Source organism: Nuphar pumila, chromosome 1 (genome assembly GCF_984573655.1).
Source record: "Nuphar pumila chromosome 1, dmNupPumi1.hap1.1, whole genome shotgun sequence".
In the NCBI taxonomy this organism is placed as follows: domain Eukaryota; kingdom Viridiplantae; phylum Streptophyta; class Magnoliopsida; order Nymphaeales; family Nymphaeaceae; genus Nuphar; species Nuphar pumila.
The window spans coordinates 74,961,546-74,979,488 of record NC_143249.1 but is presented as its reverse complement, the minus strand read 5'-3'; the positions used below and the strand labels follow the sequence as shown (position 1 = coordinate 74,979,488).

Below are 17,943 nucleotides of genomic sequence, written 5' to 3'. Positions count from 1 at the left end.
GAAAAACCCTCGAAGGAAGCCCAACGCCCCCATCTGGCTAAAAGTTAATACGGCTATTCCGATCTGGATACGACACAGAGAGCTCTCTACCGAGCTTTGGTTGGTTGACGTGTTGGATGGCATACAGAGGGGTGGGGTTTGTGGTTGTAAACACTGGGTGAGATTGCTAACCTCACGCAGCGTTTGACAGGATCCCCACAAAGGCGTCAAATCCTTAGAACTGACAAGAGAGTCTAACATCGGAAATGTCATACCAGTGACCAATTGGGTCCTCAGTAGATGGCATCTCTCACTCATTATCTAAGAAAGATCATTACTTGGAATGTCAGGGGTCTAAAGCGTCGGTGGGCCCGCCGACATACACAGTTAAGGAAAGCCTTTCCCAAGTTCGAGTTGGTAGAATTACCTTCAGTTTTGTATAGAGTTGATAATTTTTGTGTACAAAGAATACAACATAGTTCAAAATCTATAGTGAAAAATTTAGCCAAATTAGCCAAAGGGGGGCTGAACAAGTTCGGGAAAGATCACCCCTCCCGTGGAGGGAGCGTGTATGTATTGCCTTCTTCAATTAATTGAAATCTGGTAGGGGTCGGACTAACCCCAGCTTGCCTTTCAGAAAAAAAAAACTCCATATCCAAATTCCAATTCCCCATAGTATACCCATAGCACTTTTCAGTAAAGATCATCTGATAGCTCAGCAATTGGGATATTAAGACAGAAAAGAATTGACTAAACCAGTCACCAAAAAATAGTGTAGTGAAATTTTGAATATCAAGATTTTCCCAAAAAGAGGGTCCAACCCAGGGACGGGGGAAAGAAAATTAGAACAATCAAGTGTCACCAGCCAAAGCATTTTAGTATAGAAGATGTAAGAGTTGATGAAAGGAACTTCAGTCCCGCAGACCCTCCAGGGAAGTAAGAAAATACATAGTATGCGAGTGCTGCCACCTGCAAAGAATCAAGATGGTAACTTTCCTGTACAGAAAATAAATTCAAGTACAACTGGATATGTAAGCAGAAGCATCATCAATAAGAACAAAATAAAGCGATTAGGGCCTTCAACCCTAACGTATTCACATTAATAAAGGCAAAATGTATAACATAATTCTATTGTTTGGAGAAATTATCAGCCAAAAGGACAGAAAACTGTGAGCTGAGTTATATATCCTAGTCAAGGAAACTGATATATTGTCCATATAAAAATGGGAAACCCCCTCTCTCTCTCTCTCTCTCTCTCTCTCTCTCTCTCTCTCTCTCTCTCTCTCTCTCTCTCTCTCTCTCTCTCTCTCTCTGAACCAACACGGCATAGCTACAGGTTACAAAGGTGAAAAACATTTTTGTTCTCAATCCTAAGAGATTTAATAAGATAAAATCCCATGAAATCATTTTGTTAATGGTAAGTTGGTTGTACTTGGTGATGATTGTTTACATCTCATTGCACATGAAGCTGATACAGTAGTTATCGTGCATGATGATGGCAACACAAGTATGAAGAATAAGATAATGAAGAGATATATAACAATAATGGTAGCCAAACTGACGATTATACCTGTAAAAAAGAAAATACCACAGACAGGATGTAACTGTGAAGCACCATTGACACGTAGATGGTACCCACCATGCTGCCTATGAATCCCAATGTGAATGGCAGTCTCTGCAACATATAAGCAAATTCAACGAAAGTTCATCAGCTTAACACACATGACCAGAGAACTACAACCTTCAAGACAATTTCAACTGACTGAAAATCGCTACTTGTGTACACTCAGAGCATGTCAGATTATTAGAATCTGATTAAAATATTTATAGACAGGGAACAAAAAAGAATAAATTGCATTAGAAAAAAAATCTCATCTACCTCTAGTGATGACATGTGGGCAAGTTGATTCTTGGGACCCTTGAGTGAAAAAAATGACCCAATAATCAATACACATCCAAGGGTGAAACATAGTGCAAATTTTTGAGGCATTAGCACCAACACTGGAAGGAACAATGTGAAAGCAATGAAAATGAAGAAAACTCCAGTTGCAAAGAAAATCCCAAAATACATGAGAGATTTTCCAGATGGCACTGTGCTAGCAGCAGATTGTAGGTTTCCAGGTAAATCACGTACTCCTTTTGAAACCCTAGAATAGCAGCAGAGAACAAGCATGTTAGCCAATGTCTCCGCTACCAATATTATCAACAGAAGAATTTACCATCTACCCACAAAAGACTTGGATAAAATAGTCTGACCCATGGAAGCATAATAAAAGGGGAAAAGTAATCAACTTAGCCACATATACCAACTTAGCTTAGGCATTGAAGACTTAACTTGAATCTATTCATCCACGAAACAGTGCAATGTGCACAAGCCAGTAGACTGGCATAACATAAGGCCTGAAAACTTCACTAGTTCTTTACTGGCCTAACCAATTATGCAATTGGCTCTAAGGTGATTGAAATGACTGGAGATGTAGATTCATGGGTTAACTACAAGCGATAGGCCATTCGCGCACAGAATACAAATGCATCAAAAACACCAGAGAAAAAACAGGCAATAGGTTACAAGTCCTAAAAGCAACTGGACCAAACTTCCATCAAAGTGAACAGCTGAGATAGCCTAAAGCAGATTTTTCAAGCTGACACAAGAAACACAACTCATATATAATCAAGACATCAAGTAGCAGAAATTCATTGTTCATGAGCATGAAAGAAAACACAACCAAATGGCCCATGATCATTTTAGATAATGTGTATTCTTGTAAATAGTAGCCTTATGGACATATGAATCACATACAAAAGTTGTAGCTTAAAAATGCAAGTTCATTCTATTTTCCACTGACACAATCATATCCACATTATACCTTTTCCTAAAATTCTAAAAGTTATATTTTCGATGGGACCCAATTACTGGTCCAATGTTATTTGAAACTAACAGCTCATATAAATGCATACAGATGCAATTAACTTTACAAAACAAATTCCATTCTCCTGATCGATTTTTGTATTTTATGTTTCAAAAAGGCCTGCAAAATCTAAATATTAAGGTTAACACAAGAGAGAAAACTTATGCTCAAGCATGTTTAGTCTGAAGTAGACAATCAAGGATCCAAAAAAACTTGGCGTTTAAAAAATTTTTGGTACCAGTTTGTATGAGCCGCTTTGGTACAAAAAACACTTAAACAACCAAAACAGGTACACATTCATCAAAAAGAACCAAATGGTCATTTGGGATAAAGCACTTAGGAATATCAAACCAATACCTAAGGAGAATTATTGCCAGCATTTTCTGAAAGTCCTGTTCATCCATCCAATATTAGTGTGAACCAAAATAAAGTAGGTGAAACAAATTTTTCTAAACACACACACACACTTTTAGGCAACAAACCTTGTTATGATAAATAGATATCGCCATTTACACAATTTTTGAGTAGGAACGATGGGCAACCAATTGTACAACAACAACAACAACAACAACTACGCCTTCATCCCAAAACAATTGGGGTCAGCGATATGAACCAAAAAGAAATTCATTTTGGGTCTTCCACATGAATCCTTTTCCTCCAATCATTTCTATCCAACGCCATGTCCTCGGTGAGGTTCAAAGCATTCATATCCTTTCCTATCATCTCCATCCAAGTCTTCCTAGGCCTACCCCGACCTCTTTTAACTAATATATTTTCCCATTTCTCCAACCTTCTAACTGGAGCATCATTAGGCCTTCGCCGAATATGTCCAAACCACCGTAAACGATTCTCTCGCATCTTATTTTCAATGGGTGCAACACCTACCTTCTTACGTATCTCTTCGTTCCGAATCTTATCTTTTATTGTATTTCCACACATCCATCTAAGCATCCGCATCTCAGCTACACTCATTTTTTGAATATGATGTCTCTTGGCAGCCCAACATTCCGTACCATATAGTAAAGCGGGTCTAATAGTCGTCCTATAAAACTTTCCCTTCAACCGCAATGGCATTCTACGATCGCACAGCACTCCAGTAGCACTTTTTCATTTCATCCACCCAACCTTTATCCTATGATTTACATCTCCATCAATTTCTCCATACTTTTGAATGATGGATCCCAAATATTTGAAATAATCATTCACCGGTATATCTTGCTCACCAAGCTTCACTACACTCCCATCACTACTTCGTTGCTTACTAAACCGACATTCCATATATTCAGTCTTACTCTTACTCAACTTAAAACCTCTAGCTTCCAATGTCTGTCTCCATAATTCTAACTTAGCATTAACCCCAGCTCTAGACTCATCAATCAAAACAATATCATCAGCAAACAACATACACCACGGTACATTTTCTTGAATTGATCTCGTAAGTTCATCCATCACTATCGCAAATAGGAAAGGGCTTAAAGCAGATCCTTGATGTAACCCAACCGTTATCGGAAAATTGGTTGTCACCCCTCCACAAGTGCGGACATTGGTTACTACTCCTTCATACATATCTTTAATTATACTAATGTACTTGAGAGAAACACCTTTCTTCATCATTGTCCACCAGAGAACGTCCCTAGGTACTCTATCGTATGCCTTCTCTAAATCAATAAAAACCATATGCAAATCTTTGTTCATCTCTCTATATCTTTCAATAAGTTGTCTAAGAAGATGTATAGCTTCCATAGTTGATCTTACAGGCATAAAACCAAATTGATTCTCCGATATCATGACAACCTTCCTCAACCTAGACTCAATCACCCTCTCCCAAAGTTTCATAGTATGACTCATGAGTTTTATACCACGATAGTTTGTGCAATCTTGTATATCACCCTTATTCTTATATAAAGGCACCAAAGTACTCTTCCTCCACTCATTAGGCATCTTATTTGTTCGCCAAATCAAGTTAAAAAGATTTGTCAACCATTCTAAACCTTTCTCTCCCAAGCATTTCCAAGCCTCGATAGGTATACCATCTGGGCCAACTGCCCTTCTTGATTTCATTTTCTTCAAAGCCTCTGCAATTTCTTTCTTTTGAATCTTGCGCATGAAGTCACGATTTATCTCATGAAAAGGAATGGAGAAGTCTCCAAGATCTTGAGCATGACTATCATTAAATAGCTTATCAAAATAATCTTTCCATCTCTCCTTAATCTCCTCATCTTTGACTAAAACCCTTTGCGTTTCATCTTTGATACATCTAACCATACCCAAATCCTTCGATTTCCTATCTCTCATCTTTGCAAGCCTATAAATATCCTTCTCGCCTTCTTTGGTATCCAACTTGTCATAAACCTCCTTATATACCTTAGCCCTCGCGTTTCGAACAACTTTTTTAGCTTCCTTCTTTGCTATCATATACTTCTCCAAATTCTCATTATCACGACTCTTACTTAGATTTCTATAACACTCTCTTTTAACCTTAATAGCTAATTTGACATCCTCGTTCCACCATGATGTATCCTTACCTAGTGGTGCACCGCTTTTAGACTCACCCAATACCTCCTTAGCTACTTTTCTCATACCACCCGCTATCTTATTCCACATTGATTCTGAATCCTCCTCGAGACACCAATCAACTTCCTTAACTACCTGCTCTACAAACATTCCTTGTTTAGCTCCTTTCAGTGCCCACCACTTAATTCTAGGATCTATCCTATGTCTATCCCTTTTGCGGCATTGTCTAATTCTAAGATCTAAAATTAAGACTCTATGTTGTGTAGCTACACTTTCTCCTGGTATAACCTTACAATCGATGCAACAACCCCTATCTCTCTTTCTAAGTAGGAAAAAATCTATTTGACTCGTATTAACCCCACTTTTAAATGTTACTAGGTGAGACTCCCTCTTCCTAAACCAAGTGTTTGCTAAGATCATATCATAGGACAAACAAAAATCTAAAATCCTTTCTCCACTTTCATTTCTTTCTCCTATACCATAGCCTCCATGGATATTCTCAAATCCATCCCTACTAATGCCTACATGTCCATTAAGGTCACCGCCGATGAAAAGCTTTTCTCCATAAGATGTCTCTTATACTACTCCATCTAAATCTTTCCAAAATTGATGCTTAATGGAATCATCTAAACCTACTTGAGGTGCATAAACACTAATAATATTAATAATATCCGTACCTAATACTAATTTAATAAGTAAAATTCTATCACCCTTCCTACGGACCTCAACTACATTATCTATAAACTGACGACTCATAACAATCCCTACTCCATTCCTATTCCTATTTATTCCTGTATACCAAATCTTATATCCCCAAGGTTCTATCACTTTAGCTTTCTCACCTACCCATTTGGTCTCTTGAAGACATAAAATATCAATCTTTCTCCTACACATAACATCTACTAACTCTACCAACTTACCAGTTAAAGACCCTATGTTCCAAGTGGCTAACCTAATTTTATGGTCTTGGACTAACTTCTTTACCCCCACCCGTCCAACAAAGTGAGGGAACCCTTGCCTATTTGACACCACACCCGGGCGCCGGTGTGACGCGTCGCTTCTGGGCGACGACCTAGCAACCCTTGCACATTTATCACTGCCTCCGGGCCTAGAGAGTACAGCGCGTCGCTCAGTAGGGCAACCAATTGTAATCCATCAAAAAGGGGAATGAAAACAAACTAAACATCTTTTGTTATCATTATCATCAGAATGGTTGTTGCAACTAAGAGGAAGAAGAAACAGAAAATAATGTTACTCAGGACACGTACCATGAGGTACCGAGTGTGTAAAAACACGAAAGATGAATTACAGGATGTTAATGCTTTTCTCCAATTTAAGAAACTGCTGTACTGTGAGATATTGGAAGAAAAATAGAAACAGAAGCTAAGCTGATTTCAGAAATTATGAGAAGATCTGAACAAAAACAATGGAGTGCAGCCCTGCGTGTATGGTCAAGGGACAGTCAAAGAATTCAACAAAATGTTTGAAGTGACTTCTGGAAAAGTAGACTAAAGTTTTACAGGTGTGAACATAAAATTCTAGCGACTTGACTTCATAGTCAGGCCATCAGTCACGTTTAATATACAGCATGAAAAGTTATCTAGTTAACATCAATAATATCAGATGAAGAAGGTGGCAGCCAAAGCTCACAAAACTCAGTTCATGTACAAAGTGATTCAAACTCATCTGTGCAATATAGGTAGGGCTGGTAAACAAGCCGAACTAACCAAACAGGGCATGTTCGGGCTCGGCTCGTTTACTAGTGGATAGAGCTCATGGCTTGGCTCGTGTTCGTGTTTAGCCAAGCCGAGTTCGAGCTCGGCTCATCCATGAATGAGACAAGCCGAACATGAGCTGGCTTGTGTAAAAATATTTCATGTTATTTATACATAGTATATATATTTTTATATACTATATTTGAAAATATATATAACTTTTTATAAATTATACTTAATAGTCCATATTTTATGTATATATTTTTCATTCATCTTTATTTTTTATATATATTTTATGCATTCTTCCTTTTATATATTACACAAAATATATATTATCCATAAAAATATATATTTTATCTATATGAGCACTATCAAGCCGAGCTAAACACCTTGTGTTCGGGCTCGACTTGTTTAAGCTAAACGAGCTGCTCGTGGCTCGGCTCGCCAACTATACGAACTGATCACGAACGAGTTTGTGATGAGCCGAACCAAGCCAAGTCAAGAGCTGCTCTGTTCGTTTACCAGCCCTAAATATGGGTAGCTTAAGACAAGGCTGGTGTCGGTTTCTTTTGGGTGCTACTACACAGACATTGTACAGTACGCAGGACATATTGCATGTCTCTATGAATATTTTATACTGTTTTACAATTTTTACATTTGTATATTTTAGCAGATACTCCATGGGGGTGTGTGCGGGCGCGAACGTACATCTGCAACATACAAAATCCAGCCAACCGCATTACCAAAATCTTACTTCGTACAAGCACCTGCTGCGATGGGAGATGAATGTTTGTAGATGGAGATTGCTCGATGAAAGGCTGATGAAGACTAGAAATTTTAGACGGGATACTGCATACTTACTCTATTATATTGTGTTTGTATGAAATACACAGCAGTGGTTAACTTCACAGTATCACGTAATTTTATTCCAGAATTAGGTAATTCACTATCAGATTCAACGCATCCTAGCCAAACATTCTACTTTATGGTCACACATTTCAGTGTTTCAGAAGGTACGTAAATGAAAATCGCAATCTATGCGCCTCTTATGTGTTTTTGAATCTGAATCTTGAGCTTTTGGGAGATACGATAAAGGAATTAGAGTATTTTCTGATAAGAACTGCTACTGTGCATATAATGAAGGCCCTAAGACGATCATTAATCCCATTTTTCAGAGAGAAGATTGAAATTCAGATATACTGATTGAAGAACACTTCTTATTCCAACAAAATCATCAGAACTCAGTTCGAACGAAATAGAAATAAAGTCAACACTCAAATGAACACGTACCAATAAATAGGAAGGAAAGAAAAAAATTATAAATAAATAGGCCAAAAAGAAAGAGAAAAATGAAACAGTACAAATAAATGAGAAAAAAAACAGAAAACAGAGGAAAGAATTTATTCTGATCAAATTCACATCAGTGAAAGAAAAGTTATTGAAAAAAAGATCAAACAATCGATAGAAAGAGAATCAAAGCCACGAACAGTAAATCCACTCAATGCAACATCTCAAACCCCAAAAGAAAAAATCCGAATTCACACACCAAAATTCCCAGCAAGCAAAACAAGAGGAAAAAGAAGAAAGGAAGAACCTCGATCTGTGCTTACACATTGAACGTGCCGGCGACCTTATCGTTGGCGGTCCGGACGGCGGACTCGAGGTCGAACCCGAGTACCGACGACGAGCCGACGTCCTCCGGCGACCGAGACGCGGAGTAGGAGTTCCAGTCGGCGAGGAGAGAGGCGGGCTTCTGCTGCTGCTCGGCGGCGCTGCTCTCTCCGCCGCCCCCCATGAACCACGACCGGGCAGCCTCTTGCATGCCGGAGAAAAGTTTTCCAATTTCCAGGTAAACAGAAGAAGGGATTGATTTTTCGAACCAAACGACGGAAAACTTATTAGGGTTTTTCGAGGATCGACGATGAGAGCTAGGGTTTTAGGGGAGGCAGAGCCTTGAAGAAGACAAAATCCTCGCCGTTGGTGCCGGAATTTTGACGATCGCGATGGGAGGAGTTTCCGGGAGCCGTGACTGTGGCATCCGGTTGCTTCGGGGGTGCTGATTTCGGTATCTAATGATGGAAAATAATGTGTTGGACATGTGAAATGAGTTTAAAGAATAAGCACCAATGCTGCACCCCCAAGATTAAAAAGATTTCGCATCCCAACTTTGTGTGGAAGTTGTACGGCTTGCATATCAACAGGGTATTCTTGACTCTTGGGTGTTTTATGTTTTCAAGTACCGATACCTTCTCAAGGACTGGGCTTAAGAATTCATAATTTTAGGCCCGGAGATCTCGCATCGAACCACGATAACAGGGTGCACGTAAGTCTGTCGCAAGTAGGGATGGCACCGGACCGGGGGACAATGCGGCCCCGGCCAGCTTGCCCCGTTTGGACCGGTGATGAAGGGTATGAAACGGGGATTGAGGTAGGGATGAAGGTTAAAATCTATCCCCATGCGGGGATGGAGGTGGGGATGGACTTACGCTTTCCACCACCCCGCCCCGGCCCGTCCCCAATCCTTCAAGGGATGACTATAGACCAAGCGAAAATGGAACCCCGCCCCGCCTCGCCCATGTTTGAACTGGGGATGATGGGCATGAAACAAGGATGGAGGCGGGGGTGGAGGTTAAAATCCATCCCCATGCAGGGATGGAGGCGGGGATCGAGGTTCGGATTTTGAAATGGGAAGGGGGTGGAGATCTTGTCCCCTGCCCTGGTCCACTGCCATCCCTAGTCGCAAGAAGGGCTGGTAACGATACTAATGAGCCTAGCTTGACTCAGCTTTGGATGGCAGTGGACCGGGGTGGGGGTGGGGGACAAGGTCTTCACCCCTGCCCCATCTCAAAATCCATACCTCCATCCCAGCCTCCATTCTTGCACGGGTTTGGATTTTGACCTTCATCCTTGTTTCATGTCCTCCATCCCCAGTCCAAAAGGAGCGAGGCAGTGCGGGTCCCATTTTCCCTCGATCCATTGCCATCCCTTAGAAGGATTGGGGATGGGACGGGACAGTGCGGGGTCGGGGCATGACGGGGAAAGCATAAGTCCATCCCTGCACGGGTTTTGATTTTAACCTTCATCCCTGCCTCTATCCCTGTTTCATGTCCTCCATCCTCGGTCCAAAGGGGGCGAGACGAGGTGGGGCTTCATTCTCCCTAGTCCACAGCCATCCTTAACTCAACTTGTTAGGGGTGCACCCTGATTGAGCTCCGCTTGTGAACTCTTCACGAACCAATATGAGATCCAGCTCGTTACCAGCCCATCACAAGCTAGCTTGTTTTCCAAAAAAAGTGTAATAACTGCAAAATTTTGATAATTAAATAAATAAAGATGATTTATTATCTTGAATATGGTTTTTATTTATTTAAATATGCTTGAGAATTATAGTTTATATGGTACATTGATTCAAAAGAAAATTTTAGCTAGATTGGAATTTATTGAAAGTTAAAATAAAATTTGAACTTAATTCAGGAATAATTTCATGTAAATTAGGACAAAAATGAAATTTGAATGAAATGTAGATGAATTTGATATGGATTTGAATTCCAAATAAATTTGAATTTCAAATTTGGGTTTGATTTCTATTTAGACTTAATTTAGAATTTTAAAAACCCTTAGAGACGATTTAGGATTTTTAAAAATTAATTAATTAATTAAGAAGTAAGGGGTAGGATGCCCCCTAGTTGGGCCCAGACCCTTGCTCGACATGCTTTCCATAAAGCAAGTTCAAGTCAAATTTAAGAAAAAAAAAATTAAAAAAATTGATTTTTTTTTTGCTAAGTTGAAATTTACAAAGAAAAAATGGTAAACCTTGACTTGGCTTGAGACAACAGTCAAGAGACTCTAGCCAGCCAAACTAGGGCTGAGATGGGACCACATGGGGTGTCCCTACCCTTGGCCCAAGCTAGGAAGAGAAATAGAAAGAAAAAAAAAGAATAAAAGCAAAAACAAAAAGTTAACAATGCGTTTGGGCAAATATTTTTGCCAAGGTTTTTGGAAAGAGTAAGCAAATAAGGGTGGGGGGTCATAACCCACACTCCTTCCTCCTTATTTTTCAGACCTAAGCAAGGGTTTTAGAAACCCTTACTCAGCCCATTGTTGAGAATGAGAGTTTTTGAGAAAAATAGAAAGAGTTTGAGATAAAAAAAAGGAGATGTTAGAGAAAAAGAGAGAAAGAGAACCAAGGGGTTGTCCAGCCCCCTCCTCTTCATCTCATTTTTCTTCTTCTTGGTGGAGGTTGGTTCAGTAGCCATTAGAGTTGTATATGAGCTTGAGGACATTGGTTGGCGAATACAAGGTGGGAGACAAAGGTTTTTATTTATTCAAAAACCCAAAAGAGGTAGGTTCACCTATCATATAGGCATAAATTGATCCCAATGCATGGAAAATGTGAAGGAACGATTTTCAGATCTAATTCAAGGTCGATCAAACTTTAGAGTAGTTGAAAAATTGGTTTTCGTAAGTTTTAGAAAACGTCTTTTGGTGAAAATATATCACTAAAGTATATTTTATGCAAAACCGATTTTAGAAAAGGGTTTTGAATAAAATTGGTTTAAAGGTTTGAATATGAATTTTGATACATGTAAAAAGAGCATATTTAGGTTGTTTAGATCTGAAAATCTATGTTTCAAATCATTTTAGATTGTGAATAGTGATTGTTTGATTGTATTATTAGTTTGATTAAAATTTTGGTTAAGAAGCATGCCTAAATCAAATTTTTGTACTATTTTCATGAATCAAGAATGACTAGTGCTCAAAATCATGTATTTTATCATAGAAATTTTATGATTAATGGTTGTATTATAGTATGATCGTATTAGTTTAGGTAATAAGCATGTTAGATTAATTTTTGTGCGATGCTTAACATTGATTAATGAATGATTTGTTTATTTAGATTTTTGTTATGATGTTCATATTTTAGACCTGACATATTTTAGGAAACATTCAATACCTCAGTGAATAGGAGTCCAATAAATATAAATATGGACACTATCATATTCTACACATCCGGAGCTTGATTTTAGAGCCCTTATTTATTTTATTTAAGCAAGTTTTGAGACCAAAACACCCTCTTCAACAGGGCATAAATTTTTTGCCCTAACAACAGAATTGACAGTGAAACTATTTCAATTTTAACCTGACAAGTTTTAGGAAAAAATCTATATCTCATAGAATATGAATAAGAAAAAGCAAATAAAAATAGTGGGGTGTTCTCCACATCCGGGCTTGACTTTAACCTCTTATTTTATCCTGATTGAGTATGTTTTGAGGGAGTTATACCCTCTGTAACAGAGCATTGTTTTCTTGCTCTAGTTACAGAGCTATTCTAACCAATTATTTTAACAGTCAAGAAAACCAAACTAAAACTACTTATTTAATTCTGTGAAAAATCTGAGTAAGAGTTCACAAATAAGAAAGATTCAATAAAAAGGTTTTTTCAAAAAAAGTTAACAGTAGGTCCTAGTAAATTTTCAAAGTTAAAGGATTTTTTTCAGATTACAAAAATTGGTTTATAAAACTTCTTAAACATGGTTCAGTTTCAGAACTTTCCTGATTTTATCACAACTGATTGTAATGTTCTATTTCTTGAGTTGTGTCCCTAACATGTTGGGGTAATCCCAGTTAAAGTTTGAGAGTTAAATTCGATCCTTGTAAGTCTCGATGGATTTTTTAAAATTAGGTTAACAGTGACCCAAATTACCTAATTACTCTGTGTTAATGCCTATTTGTTTTCTATATTATTGCAGCATGATTATGGATTTTTAAACTTGATTATGGGCTAATAAGCATGTTAATTAAATGATTTCTATGTTCGATCATGATTGATAACCATGCATATGTTAAATACGTTAGTGAGTACTATGCATCATAAGGCGTGAACTATAAAAAATAAATAGATGCACATGATGTTTGGTTATTAGGGCATACTCATGATTGAATGGTGTATGCAGCCTATGTGTAGACATGTGAGCATATGATGTGATGTATACTTGATAAAAAAATGTTTGGTATGAGCATGAACATGACTCATGAATAAGCTTGGGTTTAATGGAACTCATAGGTGCCTACGAAGCCCCAAGGATATAAAAGACTGAACAACTATGCACATAATAACATAATTGCATCAAGGAGGCCATGCTCAAAGTCATCCAGAGATGGGGTTTGAACTTTGAGCTATTTGAATGGGTTAAAGCAACTTTGTGTTATATAATCTCCCCGAGTGGAGATTGGGCTAGTGAGCTCGTGTGATGAGAGAACTTGAAATTAATGAACTCTAATAAGTAAATAAAACCCATAACCCATTCAAATCGAGAACCACTTTGGAGAGGCTGGCGGTACACATAACCGGTTGACCATTGTCGCTTTGAAAAGCTAGGAATCTCCATTGGTCCTCAGTATCTGGTCATACGGGGCCAGACTACCGTGTGGCCTAGTTGGTATGTCTTAAATCTCCGCAGAGCTGCAGAGTAGGAATCTATTCCATATGGACTATTGAGAGATTCTCTTGGTCACAGACCACTCCAATGGAAACTCCGAAGGGAGTTCGCAAATTCTTCTAATCGATGATGCTAATAAAATATATGGCATAACAAACACCTCATTGGATGGGTTCAATCAGAGTTAGAAACCTAAGAGTGTAAGATCCGCAAAATTTTTGAGAAAAATATTCGAATTGTAATGAAATTTTCAAATTTTATGTATGAGCCTTTGTGTTTATATACGTATATGAATGCGAATGTAAATATATGGGTATACGTATGTGTAAACCTAGAGCATATATATATATATATATATAATCGATTAATATCAAACCCTTGAGATTTTATAAGGATCGATTGTGTTAAAAGAATTTCCTTTTTTAAAATATTTTAAATAATAATAGAAACTTAAGGAAACAATTTCAAAATTTAGGTTTTATTTCATAAAAAATAAGTTAGATATGAGACATTTAAAGATTTGAAACCTAATTTCAAAATGAAAAGCAATTAGGGTTTTTTAAATAGTCAAATTGAAATTTTACAAAAGCAAAAAGAGGTTTTTCAAAAATTTAAAAAAGGATGTTTGTTTTGGGATTTAAAGGAAGTGGTTAGCATGGGGCCCATGTGAGCATGAGCTCAGCCCATGTGAGTATGAGCTCAACCCATGCTACTTCAAAAAAAAAATTGAATTTCAAAAAAAAAAAAAGAGAGTTTGAAAAGTCAAATGGCTAAGAGACATAGCCCCCTTGAATCAAGGGGAGTGGTTGGGGTGGGTAGCATGAGTGATGGGAGTAGTTAGCATTTTCTTCTTCTTTAAAAAAAAAAAAAGAGATTCAAAGTCAACAAGGGTGGGGGGGGGGGGGGCGTGAGCTAGGGGAACCACTCATACATTCCATTCAATCTCAGCCCTCCATCTCCATTCAAGCCTATAAAGCAAGGGGAGGAGAGAGAAAATCATTTTTTCTCTTCTCTTCTCCCCTTCTCTACTCTTTCTCTCATTCTTCCTCCACCATTTTCTCTAAGTTAGAGAGTGTGTGTGAGTGAGCCTTGAGTGTGAGGGAGGTGTTGTGTCTCCTTGGAAGTCTCTCTAACACCTCAGTCGGATCTTCTCCATCTCCAACCGAAAACCCCAAGGTGAAGGCTCCCACTTTGCATATTCTTTTTTTTTTGGGAAAACACATGTAGCATGAAGGGTGGAGTGTGCAACTTAGTTCTTTCATGATTCGTGTTGTTCATGATAGTTCTAGATCGAACAGGTTGGCACCTTAGCATGTTCACACACGCACCTCATGTTTGGCACTGTAGCATGCTCACACAAGCATCTTGGGTTTGGCACGAAATGTTTTTTTTTCTTTTTTTCGGATCACTGAGATGTTAGAGATGCCTCTGATAAAATGATTGTATCTCTCTGGATACTGGTCAGATCGAGGTGTTCTTGAACATTCTGGAAAGCTTAGATGAAGATCATCAATTTTACAGTTGACGACTGTCCTTGGTTTGGTCCGCAGAGCCTTCAAAAAACTCTGTTTTTGGCGGACAACCAGATTTTCGTCAGCAGTCCAGAAAGTCCCGGACAACGTCCGATATTTTCGCAATATCTCCCGGACCCCTTAATGAAACTCCAACTTTTTTTATTCTGTGGAGAGCTAACGTGTAGCTCCACACATCTCATGTTCAACACTTTGGCTGAAACAATGCATAAACACCTCAAAAATGGAAACCTTTTGGTTGTTGCCTGGATGAAATATATATATAATTCATCATTTTTCACCCCAATGAGTTGTAGCTTCCCGTTTAGTAGCGTGGTTTGACCCATTTAGGGGTCCAGACCCACCTGGGGTGTTCCCCCAATTGAGTTAAGATCGGGGTAGGGCACCTCTTTGGTCTCCCCACCCACTTAGGTAACCAGGTGCACGTTGCACCCAGGCCACCATCTTGGGCACCCACTTTTTAGGAGTAGGCCACGATTGTAGCCCTGGTCTGAACCACTTCTAGGTTCAGACCAGGGGCACACATACACCCCTACATCCTTTTGACCCAGATGGGTCTGGACCCACAGGGTCCAGACCATGCGGTCAGGGTCTGACTCACCGTGGTAGGTTGCTAGCCGAACCCCTTGGGCACACACCTTCAGCTCACCCGATATTTGGGTGCAGGATGTAGCCTGCAACCCTGGTCCGAACCCTTTGGTTCAGACCAGGAATGCACCATCTTGGACCCACATGGACCAGACCAAGTTGGCCGTTTTGGCCCAGCTCACCTCAGTGACGCCCTAGCCGCACCTACCATTGGTCCAGGCTGTGGGTGGCCCTGCCGGCATGATTAACCCACCGTGGGCTGCTGTCGCTAAAATACCCTGGTCTGATCATGTGGATCGGACCAGGGGCAGTGCCAGGTCTGGTCCAGCGAACCAGACCTCCCATCAGCTTCATTTTGGGCGCTATAATCGACGCAGGGTGCTAAGTGCACCCGGGCGGCTTAGCTAGCCACTAGGTGGAATTGGTTTGGGCTGCACCCAAACTGCAACATCTGAACCGAGCCTTGTGGGCTCAGATCCGGGGTTATGACAGACCCAAGGGTCTGGTACGAGGGCCCAAATCACCTGCCTTTGCAGCTCCCATTTCGCCGCTAACCAAAAATGTGCGAAAACAAGTAAGTAAAAACAAAAAGAACGAAAGGGCAAAAATGGAAACCTTGTGGGTTGTGTGCGCTAACCAGCAGCCCCAAGTAGTGCATTTAGCACTAATGGTGCATGGTGTGGAACCGCATCTATGGCCTTACGGGCCACGGTTAGAGTTTTGGCTTGTTGGCACCTCGTTTGCCGCTTTGGATTTGCCTAGCGCGTGGTCGGTCCAGAGTGACCACCATGGCCTTCGCTGCCCTTATTTTGGCAATATTAAAGTAAGAAGTGTGGTGAGCGGTACGCTGCCCACTTGTTTATACATGATTCCTACGTATTAGGTTTTTTGACCGCTTCATCAAAAAACATTGTTTTTGGTGTTCTTGAGTTTCGCAAGTGCGGTGACCCATTGTGGAAATGTGTGATCATTGCAAAAATTTTCCTCTTGGTTCCCTCTTTTTCCTCCTCTTTTCCTTTCTAGCCTTTATTCCCTTTTTGAAGGGGAATAAAAGATAAAAAAAAAAGAGAAAAAAGAATAGAAAAGAAAGAGAGAGGAACTCTTTTGCAAAGGTCTCACTTGACATAACTTTGAAAATATTTGAAAATTACTCACCTCCGTTTTGAAAATTTGTGGGAAAATAGAGAGACGGGATTCGCTTGTCGGTACGAGTTTTGACCATTCCTGGCACATTTATCAAGGGTAATCGAACCAAGGATCGAACTTATGCCTTTTGCTTTACCTAAATATTGTCTAAGAGTTTATTCTATGTCTAAGAATGCACAAAAAATTATGCTTGTGTAATGCAAATGCAGAGATGTATGCTTTTGAAAAGAAGATTTTAGAACTTTGATTTTCCCAAGTGATTTTGAAATACATGTGAAGATACTTGAAGAAATGATTCAAAGGGGTGAAATTGGTTTGAAAAGTTAGATTTTGAATCTTACTCAGAATTTGAAATAGATCTGGAAGAAGAGATTTTGAAATTATAAGTCTTGGAATAATCAGAGTTTGGAAAATAAAGCTTGGATAAAGGGAAAAGGAGAATTGAAACTGAGGTAGAATTTGAAGTAAGAATGAGATTTCAAAGTCAAGATGAACTTTGAATTTGGATCGATTTTGAAAAGGGATCTTTGATCTTGAGTTTAAATTCAGAATCTGAAATAGGAACTGAATTTGGAAGTTAAATTTAGACTTGAGAAAAAGTGAAATTCAAAAATAGAATTGGAATTGGGATCCGGATTTGAAAATCAATGTGAGATTTGAAAATGGAATTGAGTTTGGAATTTGGAAATGGAACTGGATTTAAAATCTGGAATCCTAGATGGAATTGGATCTTGCAATCTGGAATCCTAGATGAGATCGGATTTTGAAATCTGGAATCCAATATGGAATTGGATTTTGAAAATCCAAATAGGACTTCGAAGATAGATTTGGATTTTTGAAAATCCAGATTGAATTTAAAAGTGGCTTTAAATTTAGGGAAAATGAGATTTCAGAATTAATCTCAAAACCTTGATTTTGGATGACTTGAATTGAGAATCAAAACTTAATCTTTAGATAAAACTTTGGAGATTTTGAAAAATAAAGAATAAACTTGATTTTAAACTTGAATTTTGAAATCAAGAGATGAATCTGGGACTTCAAAGTTGAATTGAACTTTGAAATTCCATCTGAAATGTTAAATTGAATTTGAAATTGAATCCGGAAAATGAATTTGGAATTT

At 38.9% G+C, this 17,943-nt stretch overlaps 1 protein-coding gene across 1 annotated transcript; it reads right to left on the bottom strand.

Annotated features, from left to right (window-relative positions):
* Positions 1-652: 652 nt before the first annotated feature.
* Positions 653-9,349, bottom strand: LOC149849034 (uncharacterized). The gene is made up of 4 exons (XM_090013241.1): positions 8,728-9,349; positions 1,859-2,126; positions 1,550-1,654; positions 653-948 (listed from the first exon to the last, which is right to left on the bottom strand). The coding sequence occupies exons 1-4, from the start codon at positions 8,937-8,939 to the stop codon at positions 838-840; spliced, it is 696 nt and encodes a 231-aa protein (XP_089869367.1). The 5' UTR covers positions 8,940-9,349; the 3' UTR covers positions 653-837.
* Between the last annotated feature and the right edge of the window lie 8,594 nt (positions 9,350-17,943).